Source organism: Lepus europaeus, chromosome 22 (assembly GCF_033115175.1).
Source record: "Lepus europaeus isolate LE1 chromosome 22, mLepTim1.pri, whole genome shotgun sequence".
NCBI classification, from domain to species: domain Eukaryota; kingdom Metazoa; phylum Chordata; class Mammalia; order Lagomorpha; family Leporidae; genus Lepus; species Lepus europaeus.
The window spans coordinates 24,208,500-24,235,712 of NC_084848.1; the positions used below are offsets into that span (position 1 = coordinate 24,208,500).

General features: G+C 46.1%; 2 protein-coding genes across 2 annotated transcripts in view; both read left to right on the top strand.

The window, feature by feature from the left end:
- The window catches only part of VIPAS39 (VPS33B interacting protein, apical-basolateral polarity regulator, spe-39 homolog), a 37,059-nt gene extending 29,511 nt beyond the window's left edge, over nucleotides 1-7,548 (top strand). The window contains exons 17-20 of the mRNA XM_062181417.1: nucleotides 3,344-3,430; nucleotides 3,984-4,073; nucleotides 5,198-5,302; nucleotides 6,570-7,548. Of these exons, the coding sequence (XP_062037401.1) occupies nucleotides 3,344-3,430; nucleotides 3,984-4,073; nucleotides 5,198-5,302; nucleotides 6,570-6,590 (303 nt within the window). The 3' untranslated portion in view covers nucleotides 6,591-7,548. The remainder of the gene's footprint in view (nucleotides 1-3,343; nucleotides 3,431-3,983; nucleotides 4,074-5,197; nucleotides 5,303-6,569) is intronic.
- Nucleotides 7,549-13,053: 5,505 nt separating this feature from the next.
- NOXRED1 (NADP dependent oxidoreductase domain containing 1) overlaps nucleotides 13,054-27,213 on the top strand; it is a 28,817-nt gene continuing 14,657 nt past the window's right edge. Inside the window, exons 1-2 of the mRNA XM_062181805.1 lie at nucleotides 13,054-13,208; nucleotides 25,548-25,747. Of these exons, the coding sequence (XP_062037789.1) occupies nucleotides 13,054-13,208; nucleotides 25,548-25,747 (355 nt within the window). The remainder of the gene's footprint in view (nucleotides 13,209-25,547; nucleotides 25,748-27,213) is intronic.

Sequence of the window (27,213 nt, forward strand, 5' to 3'; positions counted from 1 at the left end):
TGCCATTTGCAACAGTTGCATGGGATGAACATTATGCTATGTGAAATAAGCCCAGACACAGAAAGAAACATACTTTATGATCTCACTTACATAAGGGATCTAAGAAAAGCTGAAACAGCAGAACAGTGGCTTCCAGAAGCAGGGGGAAGGAGGTAGTAGGAAGATGGAGGTCAAAGGGTACAGTTTTATGGGATAAGTAAATCTGGAAATCTAATTTACAGCACAAGGACCATAGTTAATACTGATACTAAAAATTCAGTGAGAGTGGAATTTTTTTTTTTTTTTTTTTTTGACAGGCAGAGTGGACAGTGAGAGAGAGACAGAGAGAAAGATCTTCCTTTTGCCGTTGGTTCACCCTCCAATGGCCGCCGCGGAAGTGCGCTGCAGCCGGCGCACCACGCTGATCCGATGGCAGGAGCCAGGTGCTTCTCCTGGTCTCCCATGGGGTGCAGGGCCCAAGCACTTGGGCCATCCTCCACTGCACTCCCTGGCCACAGCAGAGAGCTGGCCTGGAAGAGGGGCAACCGGGACAGGATCGGTGCTCCGACCGGGACTAGAACCCGGTGTGCCGGCACCGCAAGGCAGAGGATTAGCCTAGTGAGCCGCGGCGCCCACCAAGAATTTTTTTTTCAAAGATTTATTTATTTATTTGAAAGTCAGAGTTATACAGAGAGAGGAGAGACAGAGAGAGAGGTCTTCCATCCAATAGTTCACTCCCCAATTGGCTGCAATGGCTGGAGCTGCTCTGATCCAAAGCCAGGAGCCAGGAGCAGCTTCTGGGTCTCCCACGCGGGTGCAGGGGCCCAAAGTCTTGGACCATCTTCCACTGCCCTCCCAGGCCACAGCAGAGAACTGGATCAGAAGTGGAACAACTGGGACTTAAACTGGCGCCCATATGGGATGCCGGCGCTTCAGGCCAGGGTGTTAACCTGCTGTGCCACAGCGCCAGCCCCTGAGAGTAAATTTTTGGCACTCTTACCATACACACTGAAAATAGATAACTATGGGCAATAACAGATATTAATTGGCTTCACTGTTAGAATCATTTCACTATATAGCTAAATGTCATTGGGATGGGTGTTGTGGCACAGTGAGTTAAGCTGCAGTATGGGAATGCTGTATTGATGCCAGTTTCGGTCAGGGCTACTCTGCTTCTGATCTGGTTTCCTGCTAATGCACCTGGGAAGGCAGTGGATGATGGCCCAAATATTTGGGTCTCTACCACCACATGGAAGACCCTGATGGAGTTCCTGGCTTCGCCCTGATCTAGCTCTGGCTGTTGCAGACATTAGAACAGTGAACCAGTAGATGCAAGATTGATCTATCTCTCTTTCTCTCTCCCTGCCTTTCAAATAAATCTTTTTTTTAAAAGATTTATTTTATTTATTTGAAAGGCAGAGTTACAGAGAAAGGTAGAGAGAGAGAGAGGTCTTCCATCCTCTGGTTCACTTCCCCAGATGGCCACAATGGCCGGAGCTGCACCGATCTGAAGCCAGGAGCCAGGAGCTTCTTCCAGGTCTCCCACGCGAGTGCAGGGGCCCAAGGACTTGAGCCATCTTCTGCTGCTTTCTGAGGCCATAGCAGAGAGCTGGATCGGAAGAGGAATAGCCAGAACTAAAACCAGCGCCCATATGGGATGCTGGCACTTCAGACCAGGGCATTAACCTGCTGCACCACAGCACCGGCCCCCAAATAAATCTTTAAAGAAAAAAAAAATTTGTTGATTTTTGGGCTCTGTATTCTGTTTTATTGGTCTGTGTGTTAGCTTTTATGCTAGCAGCATACTGCTTTTTTTTTTTTTTTTTTTTAAAGACAGACTTGTTTCCCAGGCACGTTAACAGGAAGCTGGATCAGAAGTGGAGCAGTTGGGACTCAAACTGGTGGCCACATGGAATGCAGGTGTTGCAGGCAGCAGCCTAATGCACAGTGCCACAACGCTGGTCCCAGTATACTGTTTGGATTGCTGTAGCTTTGTTATATAATTCAGAATCAGAACATGTGATGCCTCCAGCTTTGTTTTTCCTTCTCACTATATTATTTTGGCTATTCAAGGTCTTTTATGATTCCAGACAAATTGGTTTACATTTTAAATATCTATTTTTCCATTATGGCTTTTAGAATTTTCTTTCCCCTTTCTCCATTGTTAATTATTTAATTAGTTATATCAACTGCCAAAGCACACTTACCTGTATCAGAATCAAATACAAATGTATATAAAGATTTATTTTCCTCTTTGATCATCTGCCTGCTTCTGTCTACTCCCTTCCTCAAGGAAAAAAAAAAGTTAGAATGAGGGGCCAGTGCTGTGGCGTAGTGGATAAAGCCATCACCTGCAGTGCCGGCATCCCATGTGGGCACTGGTTCAAGTCACAGCTGCTCCATTTCCAATCCAGCTCTCTGCTATGGCCTGGGAAAGCAGTAGAAGATGGGCTGAGTCCTTGGGCTCCTGCACCTGTGTGGGAGACCTGGAATAAGCTCCCAGCTCCTGGCTTCCTATCAGCCCAGTTCCAGCCATTGTAGCCAGTTGGGGAGTAAACCACCACATGGAAGACCGCTCTCGCTCGCTCTCTCTCTCTGCCTCTGCCTCTCTGTCACTCTCTGCCTTTTTTTTTTTTTTTTGACAGGCAGAATTAGACAGTGAGAGAGAGAGAGACAGAGAGAAAGGTCTTCCTTTGCCATTGGTTCACCCTCCAATGGCCGCTACAGCCAGTGCGTTGCGGCCGGCGCACTGTGCTGATCCGAAGCCAGGAGCCAGATGCTTCTCCTGGTCTCTGATGAGAATGCAGGGTCCAAGGACCTGGGCCATCCTCCATTGCCTTCCCAGGCCACAGCAGAGAGCTGGCCTGGAAGAGGAGCAACCGGGACAGAATCCGGCGCCCCGACTGGGACAAGAACCCGGGGTGCCGGCGCTGCAGGCAGAGGATTAGCCTAGTGAGCTGCGGCACTGGCCTCTCTGCCTTTCAAATTAAAAAAAGAATGATAAGTTCCCAGACCTTTCCTCATTAATTTACAAATATCTATATATACATATATGGGAGGATAGAGCTTTTTTTAAACACTGGTAAGTTCATATAAAAATACTAAATTACCGTCTAGTAATATTTCATAGACCTTTTTTCCTGTATTCATGCCTATAGATCTAAGAATTTATTTCTTATCTCCAACTTTTTTCTGCCTTCTCAAGTTCCTTGACTTTTCTTAAAAGTTCATTTCCCATCAATTCTCTGTGCCTTATCTTCCATTTCTCTACCCTCTTGCACATTATTCTGCTCTAACCATAAAACAGAGACTAGTATGTTGAGTATGTTTGACCTAGCTCCTGCTGCCTATCTTCCTTTTTCAGAACTGGCTGGGTTACACCAAGAAGAGAGCACCCATTGGCTTCCATCGAGTTGTGGAAATTTTGCACAAGAACAACGCTCCTGTCCAGGTAATGGGTTCTAAAAGAAGGCCGGGTACAGGGTACTCCAGAGGACCTAACTTGTACCTTGTGCTGGTCAGTGATAGGGGTTCTGACCTGTTCCGGTTTTTCCTTAAAGGCAGCACAAGGGCTTCACTGGGCCTTGGAATAGAAAAGGCCAGGGAGAGGAATTTTCTGCTCTTGAGAAGTAATCCAGACTTTCTGCTCTGAGGAGCATTGACTGTGGAGTAGTGATGTGCTGTCTAGATGGCATGAACGGAGAACTCCCAGAGGAAGGACTGCAAGGGCAGTGGGCACAGTACTGGTTCAGAGCTAGAGCCCTGCCATCGCTGGCATGTGTATCTAGCTCTAGAAGGCGGAATGTGCTCTTCCCCCTACGAGACAGCATGCAAGTCCTGCCTGGTGCCCCCATTGGCCATGCAGAACTAGTCTGTGATTAACGATGGGCTTTATAGATGTCAGATTGACCTCGTTGGCCTTCTTGAGGACTTTTTTCCTACTTTATAGGGCTCTGTCCTTTCTGGGTCTGGGAATCATTAATCAGAAGTCCCTCTTCCTACAGATACTACAGGAATATATCAATCTGGTGGAAGATGTGGACACAAAGTTGAATCTAGCCACCAGATTCAAGTGCCATGATGTCGTCATTGATGTGAGTCTCTGAGAAATGAGAACCTTGAGTTACATCCTCAGTGGGGAGTGAGGGGTCACAACATCTCCTGTCCTAGATTGTGAGGTGTTTCCGTGAGTTTGGACTGAGTGGACGAGATAGTCTGGTAAGAGGTAGTTTGGAGACTGGCACTCATGTGTTGTTTTCCCAACCCTTTGACTGGTTTCTGTGTACTTTTATAATTGGTTGCACTTTGAAAATTCATATACTTGAATCAAACACTATATAAGCTCCAATATGAGGTTTTGTGGGCACTTTTTTTTTTTTTTAAATTTATTCATTTGAGGCTGGCGCCGTAGCTCAACAGGCTAATCTTCCGCCCAGCAGCACCGGCACACTGGGTTCTAGTCCCTGTCAGGGCGCCGGATTCTGTCCCGGTTGCCCCTCTTCCAGGCCAGCTCTCTGCTATGGCCTGGAGTGCAGTGGAGGATGGCCCAAGTATTTGGGCCCTGCACCCGCATGGGAGACCAGGAGAAGTACCTGGCTCCTGGCTTCAGATCAGCGCGATGCGCCGGCTGCAGCGCGCCGGTTGCAGCGGCCATTGGAGGGTGAACCAACGGCAAAGGAAGACCTTTCTCTCTGTCTCACTCTCTCTCTCTCACTGTCCACTCTGCCTGTCAAAAATAATAAAAAAATAAAAAAAAGATTTATTCATTTGAAAGGCAGAGTTACAGAGAGGGAGAAAGAGAAGACAGAGAACTTACATTTGCTGGTTCACTTCCTAAATGGCATTAATAGCCAGGGCTGGACCAGGCTGCAGCCTGGAACCTGAACTTCAACCAGGTCTCCCACATGGGTGGCAGGGGCCCAAAGACTTGGTCCATCCTCCACTGCTCTCCCAGGCACATTAGGAGGGAGCTGGATCTGAAGTGGAGCCTCTGGGACTCAAACCAGTGCTCTTATGGGATGTCGGCATTGCAGGAAGTGGCTTAACCCAGTGTGTCACCACACTGGCCCCTCTGTGAGCACTTGACACACAGACACACATGCATATCATCCCACTGTTGGCTCTTGCCTCATTTTGAGCTTTGGGTCAAAGTGATAGTGACAGAGTGATAGAGAAGGCTCCCTGGGGGTTTGTGTCTGTGCTTTGTTTTGCTGTACAGACATATCGGGACCTGAAGGACCGCCAGCAGTTGGTAGCCTACAAGAGTAAGGTCGATAAAGGGTCCGCCGAGGAGGAGAAGATTGATGCCATTCTCAGCAGCTCGGTGAGCAGCTCCCGCTGACCCCGCCAGCCGTCCCAGGAGACAGACCGTTCACAGAGCAGCCTGGGCAGGATTGCAGTTAGCTGAACCGCGTGGATCTATGTCTTGCTGGTAGGGCGAAAGGTCAGAGGCACTGTTTTGAGCAACAGAAATCACTTCTGATCTGTGTGACGACAGAATGATGATCTGAAGCCGCAGGCTGACGTTTAACTACCATGCTCTAATACCTAAGCTACCTGGTAGGGGCACTAACTGCTCTGAGTACAAAAAAGTTAGGGATTCGGAATATCCAGACTAATCGTCACCAGGGATGCATGTAACCTGTGGAAATAAGAAGCGGATGAAGTAGACTAGCTTCTTGGGGAGCACAGTTGGTTGATCTCTCATTGTGTGAGGTAACTGAGCTTTTTGTTAACATGGAACTTAGTTTCCTCTTAGGTATTTTGGGACTTACACTGGAGTCATTGAAAGCTAGTAAATCCTGCTCCTGAGGGCAGAGCCAGGATAAAAGCCGTACATCTAGCATTCTGTAAAATACAGGATAGGTATTTAATCCATCCCTGAATAAATGAATTCTCCCTCAAATTAATAAAAAAATTTACTGGGGCAAGTGTTTAGTCTGGCCAGTAAGGCATGCAGTAAGATACCCTTCTGCCATATTGGAGTTCTTGGGTTCAATAACTGTTCCCAGCTCCTGACTCCAGCTTCCTGCTAATGCAAACCCTGGGAGGCAATGTGATGGCTCCAGTAATTAGGTTCCTGCCATCCATATGGGAGATCTGGATTGGATTCCTGGCTCCTGGCTTTGGCTGGACTAGTCTGGCTGTTGTGGTATTTGGAGAGTGAACTAGAAGATAAGAGTATTCTCCCTCCCTCTGGTCCCTCCCTCTTTCTCTCAAATATTTTTTTAAGAAGGAAAATTTTCAAGACCTTCCCAATCAGATTCTTCCTTTTCCTTTCTCTAAAAAACATTTTTTCATCTCCAAATTTATCTGAGAGGCAGAGAGAGAGAGAGAGAGAGCGAGAGCTCCTATCCACTGGTTCACTCCAGGGTCACTGCTGCCCTGGCAAAAGCTGGAGTCAGAAGCCAGATCTGGCTGATACGGGGCACAGGTATCTTAACTGACAACTGCCAGGCTGAACACTCAGCCCTACTTTCCCTCTTTCTTACATTACCTGGCTATGAGCTTGTCTTAGTGCATTGCTGCTGTCTTTCTGTAGGGATGAGTAGAGACTGATCGTACACCTTCATTGTCTGATCTTTCCACAGCAAATTCGATGGAAGAATTAGGTGGTGTAGCTGCCCTGAAGCTGGCCTCACTTCTTCCTTCCCTGCCTGTGGAAGTGGGAGAGTAGCACCATCACATCACTTGGACCCATCAGCAGGCAGTGCCTGCTACTCCTGGGACGGAAACCAGCACCTGGCCGTGGAGAGCTGCAGATCGACTGTCCAAGGGTTGTCACCTAAGGGCCAAGCTTTGATTCATGAGAGATTCTCTCCACCTGGTGCTCATGTGAAGGTGGGAGTGATTTCTGGATTGGGCCCACATTGGGTTAAGATCTCTCTTGGTCTGAGAAAAGTGACTGCTCCAGAAAGGAAGTCTCCTAGACTAAGAGGTACGTGTGTCAGCAGGGTGGCCACTCCATTCCACTCAGCCAACTGTGACCCAGGACTTGGTGCTGGACATGGGCAGTTCTGCTCTGAGTGAAGTCAGAACAGAACCAAAATGACTGTATCTTCCAAGGGGATTCAGGAGTGCGGCCAGTGTTGCCCAGGACCTGCTGGAGACCCCCTCACCAGGCTGCAGAGTCCTCCATGCGTGACAGATGTTGCCCAGAGGTTGTGTTTCTTCAGCCAGTGTTTTTCTGCTCCCAGTCTGTCTCTGTCCAAACACTTAGGGTTCCTCTCAGCTGCACACTGAGATGACCTTATTTGAGTGATGAGATATCCCCTTATCTTTCTCTACTTCTATTCAGGACCCCTACCCTTATGCGGAACTGAGATCCAGCAGTGTGAAGAACTCTCCCTTTAGGCAGAACTCTCATTTCGCCATAAGTTTCCCCTGGACTGACCTCAGAAGCATTTGTTGGGATATTTAGATTGAGATTTTGTTTTCACATTTGGCTGTGGAGAGAGTATTCTGTAATGCTGGATTCTGCCCTGTAACCAATATTAGCCTCCTTCTGGGTGACTGACCTGGGTTTTCCTGCCATGCCTGGACTCCTAATAAAGCTGTTTCTTCCTTGGAGCCTCCTCTTCCCTTCCCCGTTGTTCTGTGCAGAATGATGAGATTACTGCTCAGTGTCTTGGACTCTTACGGGTCTGCCTCAGTGACTACATGTGGCAGTCTGTCCACACATGTCAGGTTATGGAGTCCTTGTGCTTCTGGCTAAACAGGACTGTGTAGTTAACAGACAGCATTGAACAGGGAGAGAAAAGACCTTTTCCCAGTGCTCTCACGAACAAGCTGTGTGGTGCTGTAGAGCCCCTTTCTCTAGCCCCATTACGTGTAAAGTGAGGGAGGGCGTGGCGATATCTGCGTACAGGACTGTGCCTGTGAGCAGAGCAAGAGCAGAGCAGCTGCTTGTGCAGAGGCGCAGCCTGTGGCCCTGTGGTGTCTCAGCTGGCCACACTCTGCCCCCTCGGGAGGCACTTAGCAGTTTCAGAAGATACGATTTTTTTTTTTTAAGATTTATTTTTATTTATATGAAGGGCATAGTTACAGAGAGAGAGAAGGAGAGGAAGAGACAGAGAGAGAGATCTTTCATCTGCTGGTTGACTCCAGAATGGCTGGAACACCTAGGGCTGGGCCAGACAGAACCCAGGAGCTTCTTCCAAGTCTCCCACATGGGTTCAGGGCCCAAGTACCCCACATGGGTTCAGGGCCCAAGTACGTGGGCCATTTTCCACTGCTTTCCCAGGCACATTAGCAGGGAGCTGAATCAGAAGTAGAGCAGCCAGGACATGAACTGGTACCCATATAGGATGCCAGTGTCAGAGGCAGCAGCTTTACCCGCTGTGCCAAACAGCGGCTCCTAGAAGATATTTCTTGTTGCCACACTGGGGGCTGCTACTGGCATCTCATGGGTAGAGGCACAAAATGTTGCTAAGCATCCTGTAATACACGGGACAGCCCCTCACAACAAAGAAGTATCCTGCCCAGAATGGAAATGCCAGCTTTGAGAAACACTTATTCAAAAAGACAGTCTTTTTTTTAAAGATTTATTTGAAAGGCAGAGTGACAGAGAATAGGAAGGAGAGAAAGATCTCCCATATGCTTATTCATGCCCCAAATGCCCAAGACAGCCAAGGCTGGTCCAGGAACTCCATCTGGGTCTCTGAATGGGTGGCAGGGATGCAGATATTTGAGCCATAATCTGCTGCCTCCCAAGCACACGAGCAGGAAGCTCAATCAGAAGCAGAGTACCAGGACTTGAACCAGGTATTCTGATATACTATGTGGGTATCCCTAGTGGCAACCTAGCCCACTGTGCCACAGTGTGCACCTCCAGACTCCATCTTGTGTGTGTGTGTGTGTGTGTGTATTTTAAAGATTTATTTTAAAGGCAGAGTTAGAGACAGATCTTCATCTTCTGGTTTTCTCCCCAGATGGCCAGAGCTGGGCCAACCCAAAGCCAGGAGCCTGGTACTCCATCCAAGTCTCCCTCGTGGGTGTCAGGGGCCCAAGCACTTGTGCCATTTTCTACTGCTTTCCCAGGCTTATTAGCAGGGAACTGATTGGAAGTGGAATAGCCAGAATTCAAACCAGTGCTCATTGGGGATGCTGGCATTGCAGGCAGCAGCTTCACTTGCTGCATCACAGCGCCAGGCCCCAGACTCCAGCCTTTGCTCTTCCATTTTGCAGTCCCCTTTTTAAGTCCAGATAGCTTCATATTTAGTTCCTTTCCTGATCATCCTGTTGAAGAAATAATTTAATTTGCTAGATTGCATTGACTGGTTCATCACCAGACATACAATGATAACTGCATGAGCTAGTACATCAGGGTTCATTCACTGATGCAGAACTACTAGGAGAATGAATGCATTATCTAATCCAATTTGTCTCTGCAGTTTACTACAGGGATTTGACTTGCTCTGGTATTGCAGTCTATGTAAGGTAGTTGTTTCCGTGTCTGGTGGTAGAACTTGAAATCCATAGGGAAAGCAGTGGGGATGGGAAGACACATAGAAAGTGGGGGTGGGTAGAACCCAGGAGAACGGCCTCCAACTTTGATGAAGTGAGAGTCCTGAAGGAGAAGCTGGTGGCCTTGGTCATGGACCCTTGGCCCACGAGTAAGCAGCTGAAGGAGGGTCTGCAGGAATGTGTAGCAGTTACAACTCACCTGCTGTTCCACACCTACATGGGGGCCAGCCGACAAGCAACAGCTTGTGTTCACTACAGCAGTGCCTGTGAGCTCGGAGAGTGGTTGCTGTTTCATTTCTACCCGCCAGGTCTTCCCAAATCTCTCTTGTAGCCACCCTAAACCAGAAATGTACAAAGAGAGGAATTCTGGAAAATGTAATTCAGCCTAGCTAGGTGGACATGTTATAAAGGTACAATTGAACCCCCGCTTTGGGGAATGCATAAGAAAAGGATAGGCCTAGAATTCACATTTGTACAGTTAACTGCATGCTGCATGGGTCATGCTGGTCTGGGAGGTGTTTGATTCCTCTTCCCTTTGGAGCAGGAAGCATCACAACCTGAGGGTAACTACCCCACTGTTTTGGTATGGGCAAGTGTTTCTTACGCTTCAAGTGCTGGAGACTTTTCTTCTAAAGAGACTGAGAGTGTAACGTACACCTTCCTATCCAGGGCCTTAAGAAGCCAGACAAATCACATGTGAGTACTGTATGATTCTATTTATTTCCCTAAAGATTTATTTTATTTACTTATTTGAAAGGCGTAGAGAGAGTGACAGAAAAAGGAGAGAAAGAGAAAGAGATCTACCATCTAATGGTTCGCTTCCCAAATGTCTGCAAAAATCAGGCCTGGACCAGGCTGACGTGAAGGACCAGGAACCCTAACCAGGTCCCTACATGAGTAGCAAGAGCCCACCTACTTGAACCATTCTCTGCTAATTTCCCAGGGACATTAGCAAGGAGCTGAATCGAAAGTGGAACAGTAGGGCGGGCGTTGTGGCATAGCAGGTAAAGCCACTGCCCACAGTGCCAGCATCCCATATGCGTGCTGGTTCAAGTCCCAGCTGCTTCACTTACAATCCAGCTCCTTGCTAATGTGCCTGGGAAGGTAGTGGAAGATAGCCCAAATACTTGGTTCCCTGCTCCCTTGTAGGAGGCTCAAAGGAAGCTCCTGGCTTTGGATCATCCCTGCTATGGCTGTTGCAGCTATTTGAAGAGTGAACCAGTGGATGGAAACGCTCTTTCTTCTCTCTGTATCTTTCAAGCAAATATATAAATATTAAAAAAAAAAAAAAAAAAAAAAAGGAACAGCTGGAACTTGAACCTGTACTCTGATATGGGATCCTAGGATCATAGGTGGCAGCCTAAGCCACTATGTCGCAATGCTGGCCCCTGTATGATTCCATTTCTATGAAGTTATCTGGACCAGGTAAATCCATGAATGGAAGATTGTTGTTTCAGGGGCTGGAAGTGAGCAAGAGTGGGGAGTAACTGCCAACTAGGTATGGGGTTTTCTTTTGAGAGATGTGAAAATGCTTTAGGACTAGATAAAGGTAGTGGTTGCACAACGTTCTAAATATATGACTGAACTGTTCACTTTAAAATGACTGATTTTGGGGGGCTAGCATTGTGGCACAGTGGGTTAAGCCACTGCTTGTGATGCTGGCATCCCATGTCGAAATGCCAGTTCAAGTCCAGACCGCTTTGCTTCCAATCCAGCTTCCTGCTAATGCACCTGGGAAGGTAGCAAATGACAGCTCAAGTAGTTGGACCCCATGTGGGAGGTCAGGGTGGAGTTCCTGGCTCCTGGCTTTAGCTTGGCCCAGCCCTGTTGTAGCCATTTGGGGAGTCAAACAGCAGATGTAGGGTCTCTCTCCCCCACCCTCCCACTACCTTTCACATAAATAAATAATCTTTAAAAGAAACTAAGTAAGACAACTAATAATAGCTAATTTGGGGACAGGTGTTATAATGCAGCTGATTAAGCCGCTGCGAAAGATAGCTGCTTTCCCATGTAAAAGTACCTGGTTCAAATCCCAGCTATTCTGTGCTTTTTTTTTTTTTTTTTTTTTTTTTTTTTTTTTTTTTTTTTGACAGGCAGAGTGGACAGTGAGAGAGAGAGACAGAGAGAAAGGTCTTCCTTTGCCATTGGTTCACCCTCCAATGGCCGCTGCGGCTGGTGCACCGCGCTGAACCGAAGACAGGAGCCAGGTGCTTCTCCTGGTCTCCCATGGGGTGCAGGCCCCAAGCACTTGGGCCATCCTCCACTGCACTCCCGGGCCACAGCAGAGAGCTGGCCTGGAAGAGGGGCAACCGGGACAGAATCCGGCGCCCCGACCGGGACTAGAACCCGGTGTGCCGGCGCTGCAAGGCGGAGGATTAGCCTAGTGAGCCGCAGCGCCAGCAGTTCTGTGCTTTTGATCTAACTCCCTGCTAATGTGCTTGGGAGGCAGTGGATGATGGCCCATGTACTTGGGCCTCTGCCACCCACCTGGGAGATCTGGATGGAGCTCCTGGCTCCTGGCTTTGGCCTGGCCTAACCCTAGCTATTGGAGGCATTTGGGTAGTAAACCAGCATATGTCTCTCCCTGTCTCTATGTCACTCTTCTTGTCAAATAAATAACATGGTTATTTTTTGTTATGTGAATTTTCCCTCAACATTTAAGAAAAAAAAATTTAACGAGAATTAACAAGATGAGTATATTTGAATTCTGATCCCAGTTTCACCATTGCTATAAAATAGATCGCTGATTTCTTGACCACAAAGAAGGAGAAAAATTAACTCAAGTAGTGCTTAAATCTGTATGAAATTCTACTTGTTTTAAAAAAAAACAGCTTAGTGATCCTGAATGTTTTGTTGGGAAAAAGAGGGTCCCATACCGCCCTGGTGAAATAACCCAAGAAATAGTAAAAGGAACATGTGCCCTCATGTTCAGGTCAGGAAAGCCTGTAGGTGGAGTGGCCCTTTAAGAATCAGAGACTGTAGTAATCTGGTAGCTAAGGAGTCATAATGACAGCTCTCTTGGGTAATTCTCCTTAGAAATGTACTTCTTACCTGTCAGGACCGGAAGTACTGAGAAGAGCCCGTCCCAGTTTGGGGTGAGAGATGTGATGTAGATTATTTATGCAGCTCTTATTTATTTTCTAAAATATAGATGTCCCTGCTTTAGGCAAGGGACCAGTGATAATCTGTGCCCTTCTCTGCCCTGTGGAAAACACAGAGTATAGCGTAAGGGAAGAATTTATTTGAAATGTGGTCATTCCTATTTTAAAAACCCTAGAGGGAATGGAAGGGAAAAGGCTCTGGCCCAAAAATACCTGTGAATCCCATTGCTAATGTGAATCCATCTGCTGAAAGAAGTGCCTGTAGCCTGTGAGGAGAAACATCACTTTGGGTTTCTGCTCAGATTTTTCATGGATCCAGGAAACAGTGATGTGAACCACAAATTCAAAATGTGGAAGGAGAGGTGCTGAAGGCCGCCATCATGCCTACTTGTAACCTGGGTGCACATGCCCTCTCTGAGGTACACCCCCCCCCCTTAGACCCCTCTTTTTCCAAGACAGTGAGCCAGATTGACTGGTGTCTGTCCCTGCAGGAGATGGTGGCTTGGAAATGGACATGCTAGAGGACCTTGAGTCCCTGCAGTTTGAGTCTGGGGTTACAGAGGAAGATCGATCCTGGCTGTATTTGCAGGGCCGTTCTCGGGGACTGACAGTCGAAGCCTGTGCCCATGCAATCTTCTTCTGCAAACTAGTCCATAAGTTGAGGTAAGATAGGTGTGCGAATTCAGGAAGATAACGATCTCACTGCTGAGAATTCAGATGACCTAATACTTTCTTATACAGATACACTTGGCCGTCATTCCTGGTCTAAAAGGACCAGGAAAATCCAACTCAGGGTCCTGTGTGGATTAGTAGCGACTCCTTTCAGTGGGTAGATTGATTAGTAACCATTCATTCATTCATTCATTGGGACCAGGAGCTTGTCACCCATGGCTGCTGATGACTAGCCATTCCTTACCTATTGGCTGCCAAGTGGATCAAGTCTTTCTTTTGAAGCTGGTGTAACAGTGAAATGTTTCATCACAGGGAAGCTGCCTGGTATTCTGCCTTCCCTATAGCCAGATGATTTGTTTGAAACCAGGAATCTTGATTTGGAGAGAAACTCATTTCAGTCCTGGTTTTTGAAACCTTTCTGTGATGTGGCTTTAGAAACTGAAGTAGAAGGTTTGTGTGGGAGCTGCTTACCTGGAATTAGGTTCCTGGATTCTGTTAACCTCAGGCCTCTCCTGGAGCATAAGTCATCTCCTCACTCTACTTTTAAGGTGTTTTTTTTTTTTTTTTTTTTTTTCCCTCTGAAATTAGATTAACTCCTGGACTGTGGGGAAATTAGTTACATGATGGTGCCCAAAGGAAGTAAGGTGGGCGGAATCCAAAGTTGTTTACCACTAAAACTAATTGGCTGCGCAACATCAGGGGAGGTAACAAAACTAGTAACAAGTGTATAGACGTAGGGCTAGTCCTATAGAAATCCCCCCGTAAGGTGATTTTTTAAGTGATTGGTTGGTCCTTAGCTCTGCCCCAATGACTCTGCAGTTTTGTACTATAAAAGGTTCTGTTTCGGACGAAGTAAGTGAGTCCTTGCTAGACTTGGCTCCCCGCTGCGTCTGATTGTCTCCGGATCAGGAGGCTGGGGAACGGGCGAGCGGTGCACTTACCTTTCCTCGGACCCAGTCCATCCTGTACGGGTGGACTAAGACCCAGCACTGGACCAGATCTGAATTAAACATATATAGAGATACAATGTATATCCAAGGAGGCAGACTGCTTTGTGAGTTTGTTGACTGGTTTACTGATAAGGATGCAAGAATCTATTGGTTGTAAGCAAGATGGCTGATGAGAAACCAACAGATGAAACTTCCAGGAGGCATTTTATACTTGGAGGGACCAGGCGCTGAGAAAAGCGTCCTCCTTTCAACGGGAAGTCTTCAGTAGAACGTGGCTTGTGGTGCTTATATGGAAAGTCTAGGGCTTTAAAGTCTGTAAGGTACTAGTTTGGTTTTTTTTTTTTTTTTTTTTTTTTTTTTACAGAAATAGAGAACATATATAAGGTTTTGCAGCAATAAAGTAACACTTTACATAGTTGGAAGTCAGACTTGGTTAAACTTGGGCCAAGGAAACACATCCAGGACCAATAATAAGTGAGCCTCTGAGAAAATGGTCCCAAATCTTTCATCCTTCATTTCTCGAGTGTTTGCTTTTGTAAACTATTTTCTTTTATACATCATACTTCCTTTTTTAAAAAAAAATTAATTTATTTGAGAGGTAGAGTTACAGAGGGAGAGACAGAAAGGTCTTCTGTCCACTGGTTCAGTCCCCAGATGGCTGCAATGGCCAGAGCTGAGCTGGTCCAAAGCCAGGAGCCAGGAGCCCTTTCCAAGTCTCCTACATGGGAGCAGGGGCCCAAGAATTAGAACTTGGTTCATATTCTCTTGCTTTCCTAGGCCATAGCAGAGAGCTGCATTGGAAGAGGAGCAGCCGGTACACGAACTGGCGTTCATATGGGATTCCAGCACAGGCAGAGGCTTAGCCCACTGTGCCACAGCGCCAGCCCTATATATCATACTTTCTTTTTTTTTTTTTCTTTTTCTTTTCTTTTCTTTTTTTTTTTTTTTTTTTTTGACAGGCAGAGTAGATAGAGAGAGAGAGACAGAGAGAAAGGTCTTCCTTTTTGCCATTGGTTCACCCTCCAATGGCCGCTGCGGCCGGCGCATTGTGCTGATCCGAAGTCAGGAGCCAGGTGCTTCTCCTGGTCTCCCATGTGGGTGCAGGGCCCAAGGACTTGGGCCATAGCAGAGAGCTGGCCTGGAAGAGGGGCAACCGAGATAGAATCCAGTGCCCCATCCGGGACTAGAACCCGGTGTGCCGGCGCCGCAAGGCGGAGGATTAGCCTGTTAAGCCACGGCGCCGGCCATCATACTTTCTTAAAAAGCTGACTTAGCCAGTGTCCCAGGTCTGTGCAGAATTGAAACAGCAAATTAGAAAGAGTAGGAGGGAGATTTGCACTCGTCCTAATAGCAATAAAATTTGACAGGTGTCTGAGATGTCACCAAGATGGAAGGATGGGACACCCCAGACTTTATAATAAACCCACAGAGACACTGACTTAACAACAACATATGGAGGTTGGGAGGTGGTACAGCAGTTAAGTTGCTGCTTGGAATGCCTGTATCCCATATTGCAGTGACTGGTTCAAGTTCCAGCTACTCCCTGGTTCAAGTTCCAGCTGCTCAGCTTTCCATTCAGCTTCCTGCCAATGTACATAGGAAGCAGCAGAGGATGGCTCATTTAGGTCCCTGACACCCGCTGGGATAGAATTCTAGGCTCCTGGCTTCATCCTACCCTGCCTTAGCTATTGTAGGTATTTGGGGAGTGAACCAGTAGATCGAAGATCTCCATCTATCTGTCTGTCAGCTTTTTAAATCTTTTAAAAAAGTGAAAAATTTTAAAAAAATCAACATTTTATGCCTGAAAAGCCTTTATGGAAACTCCAGAAGCCAAAAGTTCGGTACCTCAAGTGTAAAGTCAAGAAAAGCTGTATTGAAAAGGCTAAGAAAAGCTATTATACTCACCTGGGGTAGCCCTTTCCCCAGGTTAGCACAGCTCAATGTGATCAGGAGAAAACACAATTTTCAGCTTCTCCCTTGGAGAAAAGTGGAATGTTTGCCTAATGTCCTACTTTTGCAGAGCCCTCAAAGGGATTGCCTGATGGGAAACCATACTTTGGATGAAAGCAAAGGAGAGCTCAGTGGTGTATTGCAGCACAGACAACCTAAAGTACTGCCCGTAGACACCAGAGAGGAACAGGCAAGCATCTCTAATTGGAAATTACAGGTACAAGTCCAGGGAAGACACATACCCTGAAAAGGTTTGAAACCTAGAATCTCTAGCGAGGCTGATTGGTGAAGATCTTTCCCTGTGTGAAGTCAGCCTGTGAAGATTGGGAGACATGGCTACTTTTCCAAATGCCCAGACTCACAACAACAACAAACATAGAGCATATCAAGAAGCATGGGAATGTGGCCCATTCAAAGGAACAAATGTGACCCCCAGAAACCAGTCCTCCAAAAGCAGATCATAGCAAATGACTCGAAAACATAAGGTGGGTGTTGTGACGCAGTATTTAACTTGCTGCTTGGGATGCCACCATCCCAAGTCAGAGTACAGGTCACACCTCTGCTGATCCAACTTCCTGCTAATGATCACCCTCGAATGGCTCAAGTACTTGGGTCCCTACCATCTACCTAGAAGACCCAGATGGAGTTCCTGGTTCCTGGTTCCCAGTTCCTGGCTTCAGCTGGGATTGGCCCTGGCTATGGGGGCTTTTGTGCAGTGACACAGCAGATGGAAGATCTCTCTCTGTCTCTCTCTTGCTCACTGCCTTTAACTGCCTTTCAAATAAAAAAAGAAATCGAGATAATCTGTAACAAGATCAATGAGCTACAAGAGAACACAGATAAACAACTAAATAAAATCAGGAAAATAGTATATAAAGAAATGAGAATATTAACGAATAGAAGCAATTAGAAAAAAGAGAGGGGCCAAAAAAACTCTGGAGCCAAACAACGCTACAACTGAATAGAAAAGATTCACCAAAGAGTTCCACATCAGGCTTGATGACGCAGAAGAAACAGTGAATTCAAAGACGGGTTACCTGAAATGATCACATCAGAAGAACAAAGGAAAAGAAAGAATAAAGGGAAGAAACTTAATGGGCACCACCATCAAGCAGACCAATATATACATATGGGAATCTCAGAAGAAGAGAAAAAGGGCTAGAGAACTTATTTCAAGAAATAACGGGGAACAGTGTGGCATAATGGGTTAGGCTACCACTTGCTGTGCTGGCATTTGTGATCAGAGTGCCAGTTCTAATTGTGGCTGCTCGGCTTCCAATCCAGCTCCCTGTTAATGCACCTGGAAAAGCAGCAGGGCGGTGGGCCAGTAGATAGACAATTACCCTTTCTCCCTCTGTTTCCCTCTGCCTTCCAAATCAATCAATCAATCTTTAGTAGCTACCAGATACATAGAAGACAGTAAACAAAATGGCAATATTGTCTTTTCCTTTCTATAATTACTTTAAATGTAAATGGATTAAACTTCCTAAACAAAATAAGCAGTGGCTGAGTGGATGAGACCAGGATCTAACTATAGGCTGTCTACACAAGACTCACTTTAGACTTAAGGAAACACATGGGCTGAAACTAAAAGGATGGAAAGATATTCCATGCAAATTGTAATCAAAAGAGAGCAGGAGTGGCCATACTTGTATCAGAGAAAATAGACTAAGTGAAAACCTGAGGACGTGGAATGACATCATATAAAGATAAAAAGATCAGTCCACCAGGAATGTATAATAATTATATACGTATTTGCATCAGAACATCCAAATATCTGAAGCACATATTGACAGAATTGAAGGTACACAATACTAGTGAATGTCAGTGCCCCACTTTGAATAATGGATAGAAAACCAAACAGATCAATGAGGAAACAGAGGGCTAGACCAGTTGGACCCTAACATGTAGAACACTCTACCCAATAGCAGCAACTTTGTCTTCTTAAGTGCACATGGAACTGTATCCAGGGTAGACTACATGTTTGGCCACCAAAGAAAGCAAATTTTAGAAGGTATAAATCACATCAACTTTTTTTTTTTTTTAACCACAACGGGATGAAACTAGAAATAGATAAAAAAGGAAAACTGAAAAATTCACAAATATGTGGAAATTAACACTCCTGAGTAATCAATGGATCATAGAGTAAATCACATAGGAAATTAGGAAATATCTTGAGATAAAGGAAAATGAAAAAAAAATAACATACCAAAACTTATGGTATACAGCAAAGTCAGTAGTAAGAGAGAAGTTTATAGGAACAAATGCCTACATTAAAGAGAAGGATGGCCGGCGCCGTGGCTTAACAGGCTAATCCTCCGCCTTGCGGCGCCGGCACACCGGGTTCTAGTCTTGGTTGGGGCGCCGGATTCTATCCCGGTTGCCCCTCTTCCAGGCCAGCTCTCTGCTATGGCCCGGGAAGACAGTGGAGGATGGCCCAAGTGCTTGGGCCCTGCACCCGCATGGGAGACCAGGAGAAGCACCTGGTTCCTGGCTTTGGATCAGCGCGATGAGCCAGCCGCAGCGGCCTTTGGAGGGTGAACCAACAGCAAAAAGGAAGACCTTTCTCTCTATCTCTCTCTCTCACTATCCACTCTGCCTGTAAAAAAATTTAAAAAAATAAAATAAAGAGAAGGATGTCAGGGGCTGGCATTGTGGCCCACTGGGTTAAAGCCTCAGCCTGCAGTGCCAGCATCCCATATGGTTGCCAGTTCAAGTCCCAGCTGCTCCACTTCCCATCCAGCTCCCTGCTAATGTGCCTGCTAATGCGGAGGTTGGCCCAAGTGCTTGGGCCCCTGTACCCTTGTGGGAGACCCAGAGGAAGCTCCTGGCTCCTGGCTTTAGATCAGCTCTGCTGCAGCCATTTGGAAAGTGAACCTGCGTATGGAAGACTGACTGACTCTCTCTCTCTCCTCTTCCTCTCCCTCTCCCTCTCCCTCTCTCTCTATAACTCTTTCAAATAAATAAAATGGATTTAAAAAAAAAATCTCAAATCAGCAATCTAACTTTATAGCTTGTCTTAGTTCATTTTCTGTTTCTATGTTAGAATACCAGAGACTGCATAAATTATAAAGGCAATAAATTTATTTCTCACAGTCCTGGGAGCTGAGAAATGTAAGATCAAAGAGCCACATCTGGTAAGGGCCTTCTTGCCGTGTCACCGAGTGGCAGAGAGTATCACAGGGTGAGAGTACACATGGGGAAGGAGGACAGGAGAGCTCGCTTGTGTAACTGACCCACTGTGGAGATAATGGCATTGACCCACGCATGAGGGAGGAGCCCTCATGACCCAGCCACCTCTCAAAGATTGTACCTCCCAACACTTACAGTGGCCATTAAATTTCAACATGCGTTTTGGAGGGAGCATTGAAACCAGAGCACGCCTCTAGAAAAAGAAAAACCAAGCCCAAAGTTAACAAACAAACAAACAAACAAACAAAAAAAGGAAATCATCATGATTAGAGCAGAAATAAAATGGAGAATAGAAAAAAAATCAACAAAACTGAGAGCTGGTGTTTTCAAAATATCAACAATGTTGACAGATTTACCTAGACTAAGGGAAAAAAAAAAAAACAGAATCATAAGTGAGGAGGAGACATCTCCATGGACTCCGCACAGACACAGTCGTAGAGACCACTCTGAACAGTCGTATGCCAATCATAACCTAAAGAATCAAAAAAACTCCTAGAAACAAAGAGCCTATCAAGACCACGTAACAGAGAAGAAAATATCCAAATAGACCTATAACTGGTCAGGAGGCTGAATCAGTAATCGAAAAATCCTCAACAGAGGGAATCCTAGGACCAGATGTTTCATTGGAAAATTCTAAACATTTGAAGAATTCACACCAATCCTTCTCAAACACTCCTAAAAACTTCCAAACCCATTTTGTGAGGCCAGCATTACCCTGACACCAAAACAAGACATAGAAACTGTGGAAAACTACAGACCAGTATCTTGATGAATACTGATGCAAAAATCCTTTAAAAAATCTTAACAAACAGAATTCAACAGCACATTAAAAGGATTAATATCATGACCAAGGGGAATTTATTCCTGGAATACAGGGATGATTCAACATAGAAAAGTTAATGTAATACATCCTTAACAGAATGAAGAGCGAAAACCACGTGATCATTTCAACCGATGTAGGAAAAGCATTTGATAAATTCAGTACACTTTCCTGATAACAACATTGAACAAGTAAGAAACAGAGGGAAATTGCCTCTACCTAATAAAGGCTGTATATAAAGGCCGGCACCGTGGCTCACTTGGCTTATCCTCTGCATGTAGCGCCGGTACGCCGGGTACTAGTCCCAGTTGCTCCTCTTCCAGTCCAGCTCTCTGCTGTGGCCCGGGAGGGCAGCGGAGGATGGCCCAAGTGCTTGGGTGCCTGCACCCCCATGGGAGACCGGGAGGAAGTACCCAGCTCCTGGCTTCGGATCAGCGCAGGGCTGGCCGTAGCGGCCATTAGGGGAGTGAACCAATGGAAGGAAGACCTTTCTCTCTGTCTCTCTCTCTCTCACTGTCTAACTCTGCCTTGCAAAAATAAATAAATAAATAAAAATAAAGGCTGTATATGAAAACGTCACAACTAATATACTCAATGGTGAAAAACTGAAAACTTTTCCTTTAAGATAAGAAACAAGGGGGGCCAGTGTTGTGGTGCAGCAGGTAAAGCCACGGTTTGTGATGCCAGCATCCCATTCTGAAGTGCCTGCTCTTTGCTTCCAATCCAGCGTCCTGCTAATGTACCTGGGAGGGCAGTGAATCGCTCGGGTGCTTGGGGTCCTGCCACCCATGTGGGAGACCAGGATGGAATTCCTGGCTCTTGGTTTCAGCCTGGCCCTGCCCTGCTGGTTGTAGCCTTTTGAGAGGTGAACTAAGGCATGGGAAATCTTTTTGTGTCTCTGTCTCTCCTCTCTCACTCTGCCTTTCAAATAAATACATCTTTATATATAAATACATACACATATATATATATATATAGTTAATGAGAATACATATCAGAAACAAAGCACTGTCACCACTTCTATTCAATGTAATACCGGAAATCCTAGCCACAGCAGTTAGGGGAGAAAAATGAAAGACATCCAAATTGGAAAGAAATAAAATGATCTCTGTGTACAGATAACATGATCCTATATGTAGAAAAACCTAAAGATTCCGGGGCTGGCATTGTGGCATAGCGGGGTAAAGCCACTGCAGGTTATGGCAGCATCTTATATGGGTGCCAATTCAGGTCCTGGCTGCTCCTTTCTGATCCAGCTCCCTGCAAATGGCTTGGGAAAAGCAGCCGAAGTTGGCCCAAGTGTTTGGGGTCCTGTCACCATGTGGCAGACGTGGTAAAAGCTCCTGGCTCCTGGCTTCGGCCTGGTCCAACTTAGTTGGTTGTTGCAGCCATCTAAGGAATGAAGCAGCAGATGGGAGATCTCTCTGTCTGTCACTCTCTCTGTAACTCTAACTTCCATATATGTAACTAAATATTTTTTAAAAACTTAAAGATTCCATAAAAATGTGTTAAAACTAGTAAACGAGTTCAGCAATGTAGCTGGATACAAAATCACTCAAAAGTTAGTTGTATTTCTGTACACTTACAATTAGCCATCCAAAAAAAGAAATTAATCCCATTTACAACAGCGATCAATTAGAATAAAATACTTAGTAATAAACTTAAGATGAAAGACTTGTACATGGAAAACTGCAAAGCATTGTTAAAACAAATTAAGGAGGGGCCGGTGCTGTGGCTTAAGCCACCACTTGTGATTCTGGCATCCCATGTCAGAGTGCCAGGTCAAGTGCTGGCAGCTCAGCTTCAGATCCAGCTTCCTGCTCACGTGCCTGGGAAGGCAGCAGAAGACTGCCCAAGTACGTGGGGCCTTGTTACCCATGTAGGAGGCTAGAATGGAGTTCCTGGCTCCTGGCTTCAGCCTGGGGTAGACCTAGCTATAACAGCCATTTGGCAAGTGAACCAACCAGTGGATGGAACTTTCTTCCTCCCCCTCCCCCTCCCCCTGTCCCTATCCCTCTCCCTCTCCCACCTGGGATAGACCTAGCTATAACAGCCACTTGGCAAGTGAACCAACCAGTGGATGGAACTTTCTTTCTCTCCCTCTCCCTCTCCCTCTCCCTCCCTTCCCCTCCTTTCTGTCACTCTGCCATTTAAATAAATAAAAAGTAAATATTGGGGCTGGCACTGTGGTGTAGGGGGTTAAACCGCCTCCTGCAGTGCCAGCATCCCATATGGGCTGCTCTACTTCCCATCCAGCTCTCTGCTAGGGCCTGGGAAAGCAGTAGAAGAGAGCCAAAGTCCTTGGGCCCCTGCACCCCTGTGGGAGACCTGGAAGCTCCAGGCTCCTGGCTTCAGATTGGCCCAGCTCCAGCCATTGTGGCCATTTGGGGAGTGAACCATCGGATGGAAGACCTCTGTCTGCCTCTATCTCTAACTCTGCCTTTCAAATAAATAAATAATTTTTTTTAAAAAAGTAAACAAACCTTTTAAAGTTACAAAAAATTAAGGAAGACACAAATAAATGGAAAGATATCCTGTGTTCATGTTGGAAGATGTAATAGTTTTAAAATGTCCACACTACCCAAAGTGATCCTTAGATTCAGTGCAATCCTCATCAAACTCCAATGTCAATTTTCTGTAAAAAATTTTTAGTAAATCATTGAAAAATTCATAGAGGAACATCAAATTACCCAAAATATCCAAAACAGTTTTGAGAAAGATAAACAAAGCTGGAGTCCTCACACTTAAAAAAAAAAAAAAAGATTATTTATTTGAGCAGCAGAGTTAGAGAGAGAGATCTTCTATCTGCTGGTTCACTCCCCAAATGGCAGTGGCCAGGGTTGGGCCTGGTTGTAGCCAGGAGCCAGGTGCCTCTCCTGGTCTCCCATGCGGGTGCAGGGCCCAAGGACTTGGGCCATCCTCCACTGCACTCCCGGGCCATAGCAGAGAGCTGGCCTGGAAGAGGGGCAACCAGGATAGAATCCAGCACCCCAACTGGGACTAGAACCCGGTGTGCCGGTGCCGCAAGGTGGAGGATTAGCCTGTTAAGCCATGGCGCCGGCCTTATTTTTTTTATTTTTGACAGGCAGAGTGGACAGTGAGAGAGAGAGACAGAGAGAAAGGTCTTCCTTTTTTTAAATTTTATTTATTTATTTATTTATTTTAATTTTTTTTAATTTTTTGACAGGCAGAGTGTATAGTGAGAGAGAGAGACAGAGAGAAATGTCTTCCTTTTGCCGCTGGTTCACCCTCCAATGGTCGCTGTGATAGGTGCGCTGCGGCCGGCGCACCGCACTGATCCGATGGCAGGAGCCAGGTGCTTCTCCTGGTCTCCCATGGGGTGCAGGGCCCAAGGACTTGGGCCATCCTCCACTGCACTCCCTGGCCACAGCAGAGAGCTGGCCTGGAAGAGGGGCAACCGGGACAGGATCGGTGCCCCGACCGGGACTAGAACCCGGTGTGCCGGCGCCGCAAGGCGGAGGATTAGCCTGTTAAGCCATGGCGCCGGCCTTATTTTTTTTGTTTTTGACAGGCAGAGTGGACAGTGAGAGAGAGACAGAGAGAAAGGTCTTCCTTTTGCCGTTGGTTCACCCTCCAATGGTCGCTGTGATAGGTGCGCTGCGGCCAGCGCACCACGCTGATCCGATGGCAGGAGCCAGGTGCTTCTCCTGGTCTCCCATGGGGTGCAGGGCCCAAGGACTTGGGCCATCCTCCACTGCACTCCCTGGCCACAGCAGAGAGCTGGCCTGGAAGAGGGGCAACCGGGACAGGATCGGTGCCCCGACCGGGACTAGAACCCGGTGTGCCGGCGCCGCAAGGCAGAGGATTAGCCTAGTGAGCCGCGGCGCCGGCCCTATCTAGAATTTAAAAAGAGCTCCTACAACTTAGCAACAAATTCACCAAGGAGCCCAGTTTTTAAAATGGGAAGTGCATGGACCTTTCTTTAAAGAATTTATAGAAATGGCCAAGTACATGAAAAAATGTTCAATATCACCAATCATCAGGGAAGTACAAATCAAAATCACAATGAAATATCACTTCACATCTGTTAGAATGACCACTAATTTTTTTAAAGCAGAAATTAGCAAGTTTTGGTGAGTATGGAGAATTTGGAATAGATTCCTCAAACAGTTAAAGACAGATATAGCAATCCCACTTCTGGGTGTACAGCCAAAAGAACTGAAAACAACACCTCAAAGAGAGTTTCCTACGCCCACCATTCACAATAATCAAGAGGTAGGGGTAACCTAAATGCCCAGACGTGGATAAAGAAATTGTGGTAAAGAGATACAAAGGATTGTTATTCAGACTTAAAAATGGAAGGAGATCCTGTCATGCACTATAATGTGGATTAAGCTTGAGGGCATTATACTAGGTGAAGTAAGCCAGTCACAAAGAAAAAATACCATTGATTCCACTTGTATGAGGCACATATCTAAAGTAGCCAGACAGACAATTAGCATGGTAATTGCCAGAATGTGGGGGAAGGGAGAGAGGAGCTGTTCAGTGACTGTAGACTTGTGGTTTTGCAAGGTGAGAGGTCCTAGAGATCTGTTGCACAACAGTGTGCATACAGCTGACACTATCCAGTTGTACCCTTAAAAAGGTTAAGCAGGTAAACTTGATGTTACTATGTTTTTCACAATAAAAATATTGGCAAAAATTGTTTACAAAACAAAAAATAAAGGAACTGACTGACAATGTGTTATATGTTAACAGTATGATGTGTACAGAATGGTAGCTGCTCACAATGATGGTCTTGAGTCAAGAAAATTATTAATATTCAGACCTTGTGTTAAAAAGGCAGCAAATTGGGGCAGCATTTTGTAGCACAGCAGGTTAAGCCACTGCTTGTTACGCTGGCATCCCATATCAGCTGAGTCCTGGCTGCTCCGCTTCCAATCCGGCTTCCTGCTAATGTGCCTGGGAAAGCAGCAGCAGATGGCCGGAGTGGGCCCCTGCCACCCACATGAAGACCTGAATGGAGTTCCTGGCTCTTGGCTTTGGCCAAGACCAGGCCAGTGTGGGCACCTGGGGAATAAACCAGCAAATGGAAGCTTTCTCTCTCCCTGCCCCCCGTCACTCTGACTTTCAAATAAATAAATAAATCTTAAAAATATGTAAAAAGCAGCAAAATGTATAATATCTGTAACAAAAATATGCTCATCTAAAAATGTTTCCAACAAGTTTTTTCCCTTGATAAGGCTTACGCTTTAATTTCTGGAAAGCTCATTCAGGAGGAACATTTCATTCCTAGTGAGACTGGATAACTGCACACGACCGAAACGCCTTATCTCGGAATTGCTTTATGTGCCACCACATGAGAAAGATAGAGCAGAAAACATCAGAGGTTGACAGTTAAGAAGAGCCGGAGTGTGTGCTTGTATTCTTGTATATGCCTGTCTTTTTGTTCTCCAGAGAATCATTAAATGGGAATCAAAGCTTCCGAGGCCTCCCGATTGGATCACTTAATGTGGCCCCTGAGGAACACGAAGAGTTAAAGGTGGGCATCATTGGAGGTGGCCACCTTGGGAAGCAGCTGGCTCGGGTACTGCTGCAGCTCGTCCCTCTCCCTGCCGAGAGCCTGCGGATCTCCACTCGGAGGCCAGAGGCCCTGGGTGAGGAGCAGTGTGTGTCAGAGAGGGGCTTGGTGGTGCTGGGGTAGGCGCTGATGAAGCCATCCTGAAAGGATTCCTTCAGAGAGGACTCTTGGAGTACAGTGTGCTGAGTTCTCAGCTTGCTACCCTGGACAAAAGCTAGAATGATTTTTTAAAAACATTTATTTATTTATTTGAAAGGCAGAGTTACAGAGAGGCAGAGGCAGAGAGAGAGGTCTTCCATCCACTGGTTTACTCCCTAAATAGCAGCAACAGCCAGAGCTGGGCCAATCCAAAGCCAGGAGCCAGGAGTTTCTTGTGGGTCTTCCACATGGGTGCAGGGCCCCAAGGACTTGGGCCGTAGAATGATGGTTTTTTAATTCATTCCTTAAAACAACTTTCTTCTCCACTTAAATATTTTCTATGCATCTTTCCTTCCTGCACTCTTCATGGTGAATGATCTTTCTGGGTCTCTGATACAGCATTAAATCTTACTGGAGGGGCCGGCGCTGTGGCTCACTTGGTTAATCCTCCGCCTGTGGCGCCGGCATCCCATATGGGCACTGGGTTCTAGTCCCGGTTGCTCCTCTTCCAGTCCAGCTCTCTGCTGTGGCCCAGGAGGGCAGTGGAGGATGGCCCAAGTGCTTGGGCTCCTGCACCCACACAGGAGACCAGGAAGAAGCACCTGGCTCCTGGCTTCAGATCGGCGCAGTGCCGGCCGTGGTAGCCATTAGGGGGGGTGAACCAGCAGAAGGAAGACCTTTCCTCTGTCTCTCACTGTCTAACTCTATCTGTCAAATAAAATAAAAAAATCTTACTGGACCAGTTAGAGTTTGGTGAGTGTTAACCATTCCAAATGTTTGCACTTGGCTTTATATTTTTAAAAATAACATTGAATTTTTGAAAATGTTTTGTATTAATTTTGTTTATTAACAATGATTACTTCTGGGGAGAAGAGCAGAGAAAACACCCTGAGGGACTGTCTGGAAAAATGGAAATGTTCTTGATCTGGAAAGAAGTCTGAGTTCCATGCCTGTAGTCATTTGTTGAAACTTATCAGACTATATACTTAAGATCTGTGCATGGTATTGTATGAAAGTTATAATACAGCCGATCAAGCCTCTCCTTTGGAGGCTCATCCCATATCAGAGGGCCTGGGATGGAGTCCTGCCTCAGCTTCCCATCCAGCTTCCTGCTAATGCACACCCTGGGAAGCAGCAGGTGAGGGCTCCAGGACTTGGATCCCTCCTGCCTGTGTGGGAGACCTAGTTTGCATTCCAGGCTCCTGGCTTCATCCTGGCCCAATACTGGCCCATTGTAGGCATTTGGACAGTGAAACAGCAGATGGAATATTTCTCTCTGGGTCACTCAGATTTTTATTATTATTATTATTATATTTATCTCTGGGTCACTCAGATTTTTATTATTATTATTATTATATTTAAAGATTTAAGATTTATTTACTTGAAAGAGTACAGAGAGGCTGA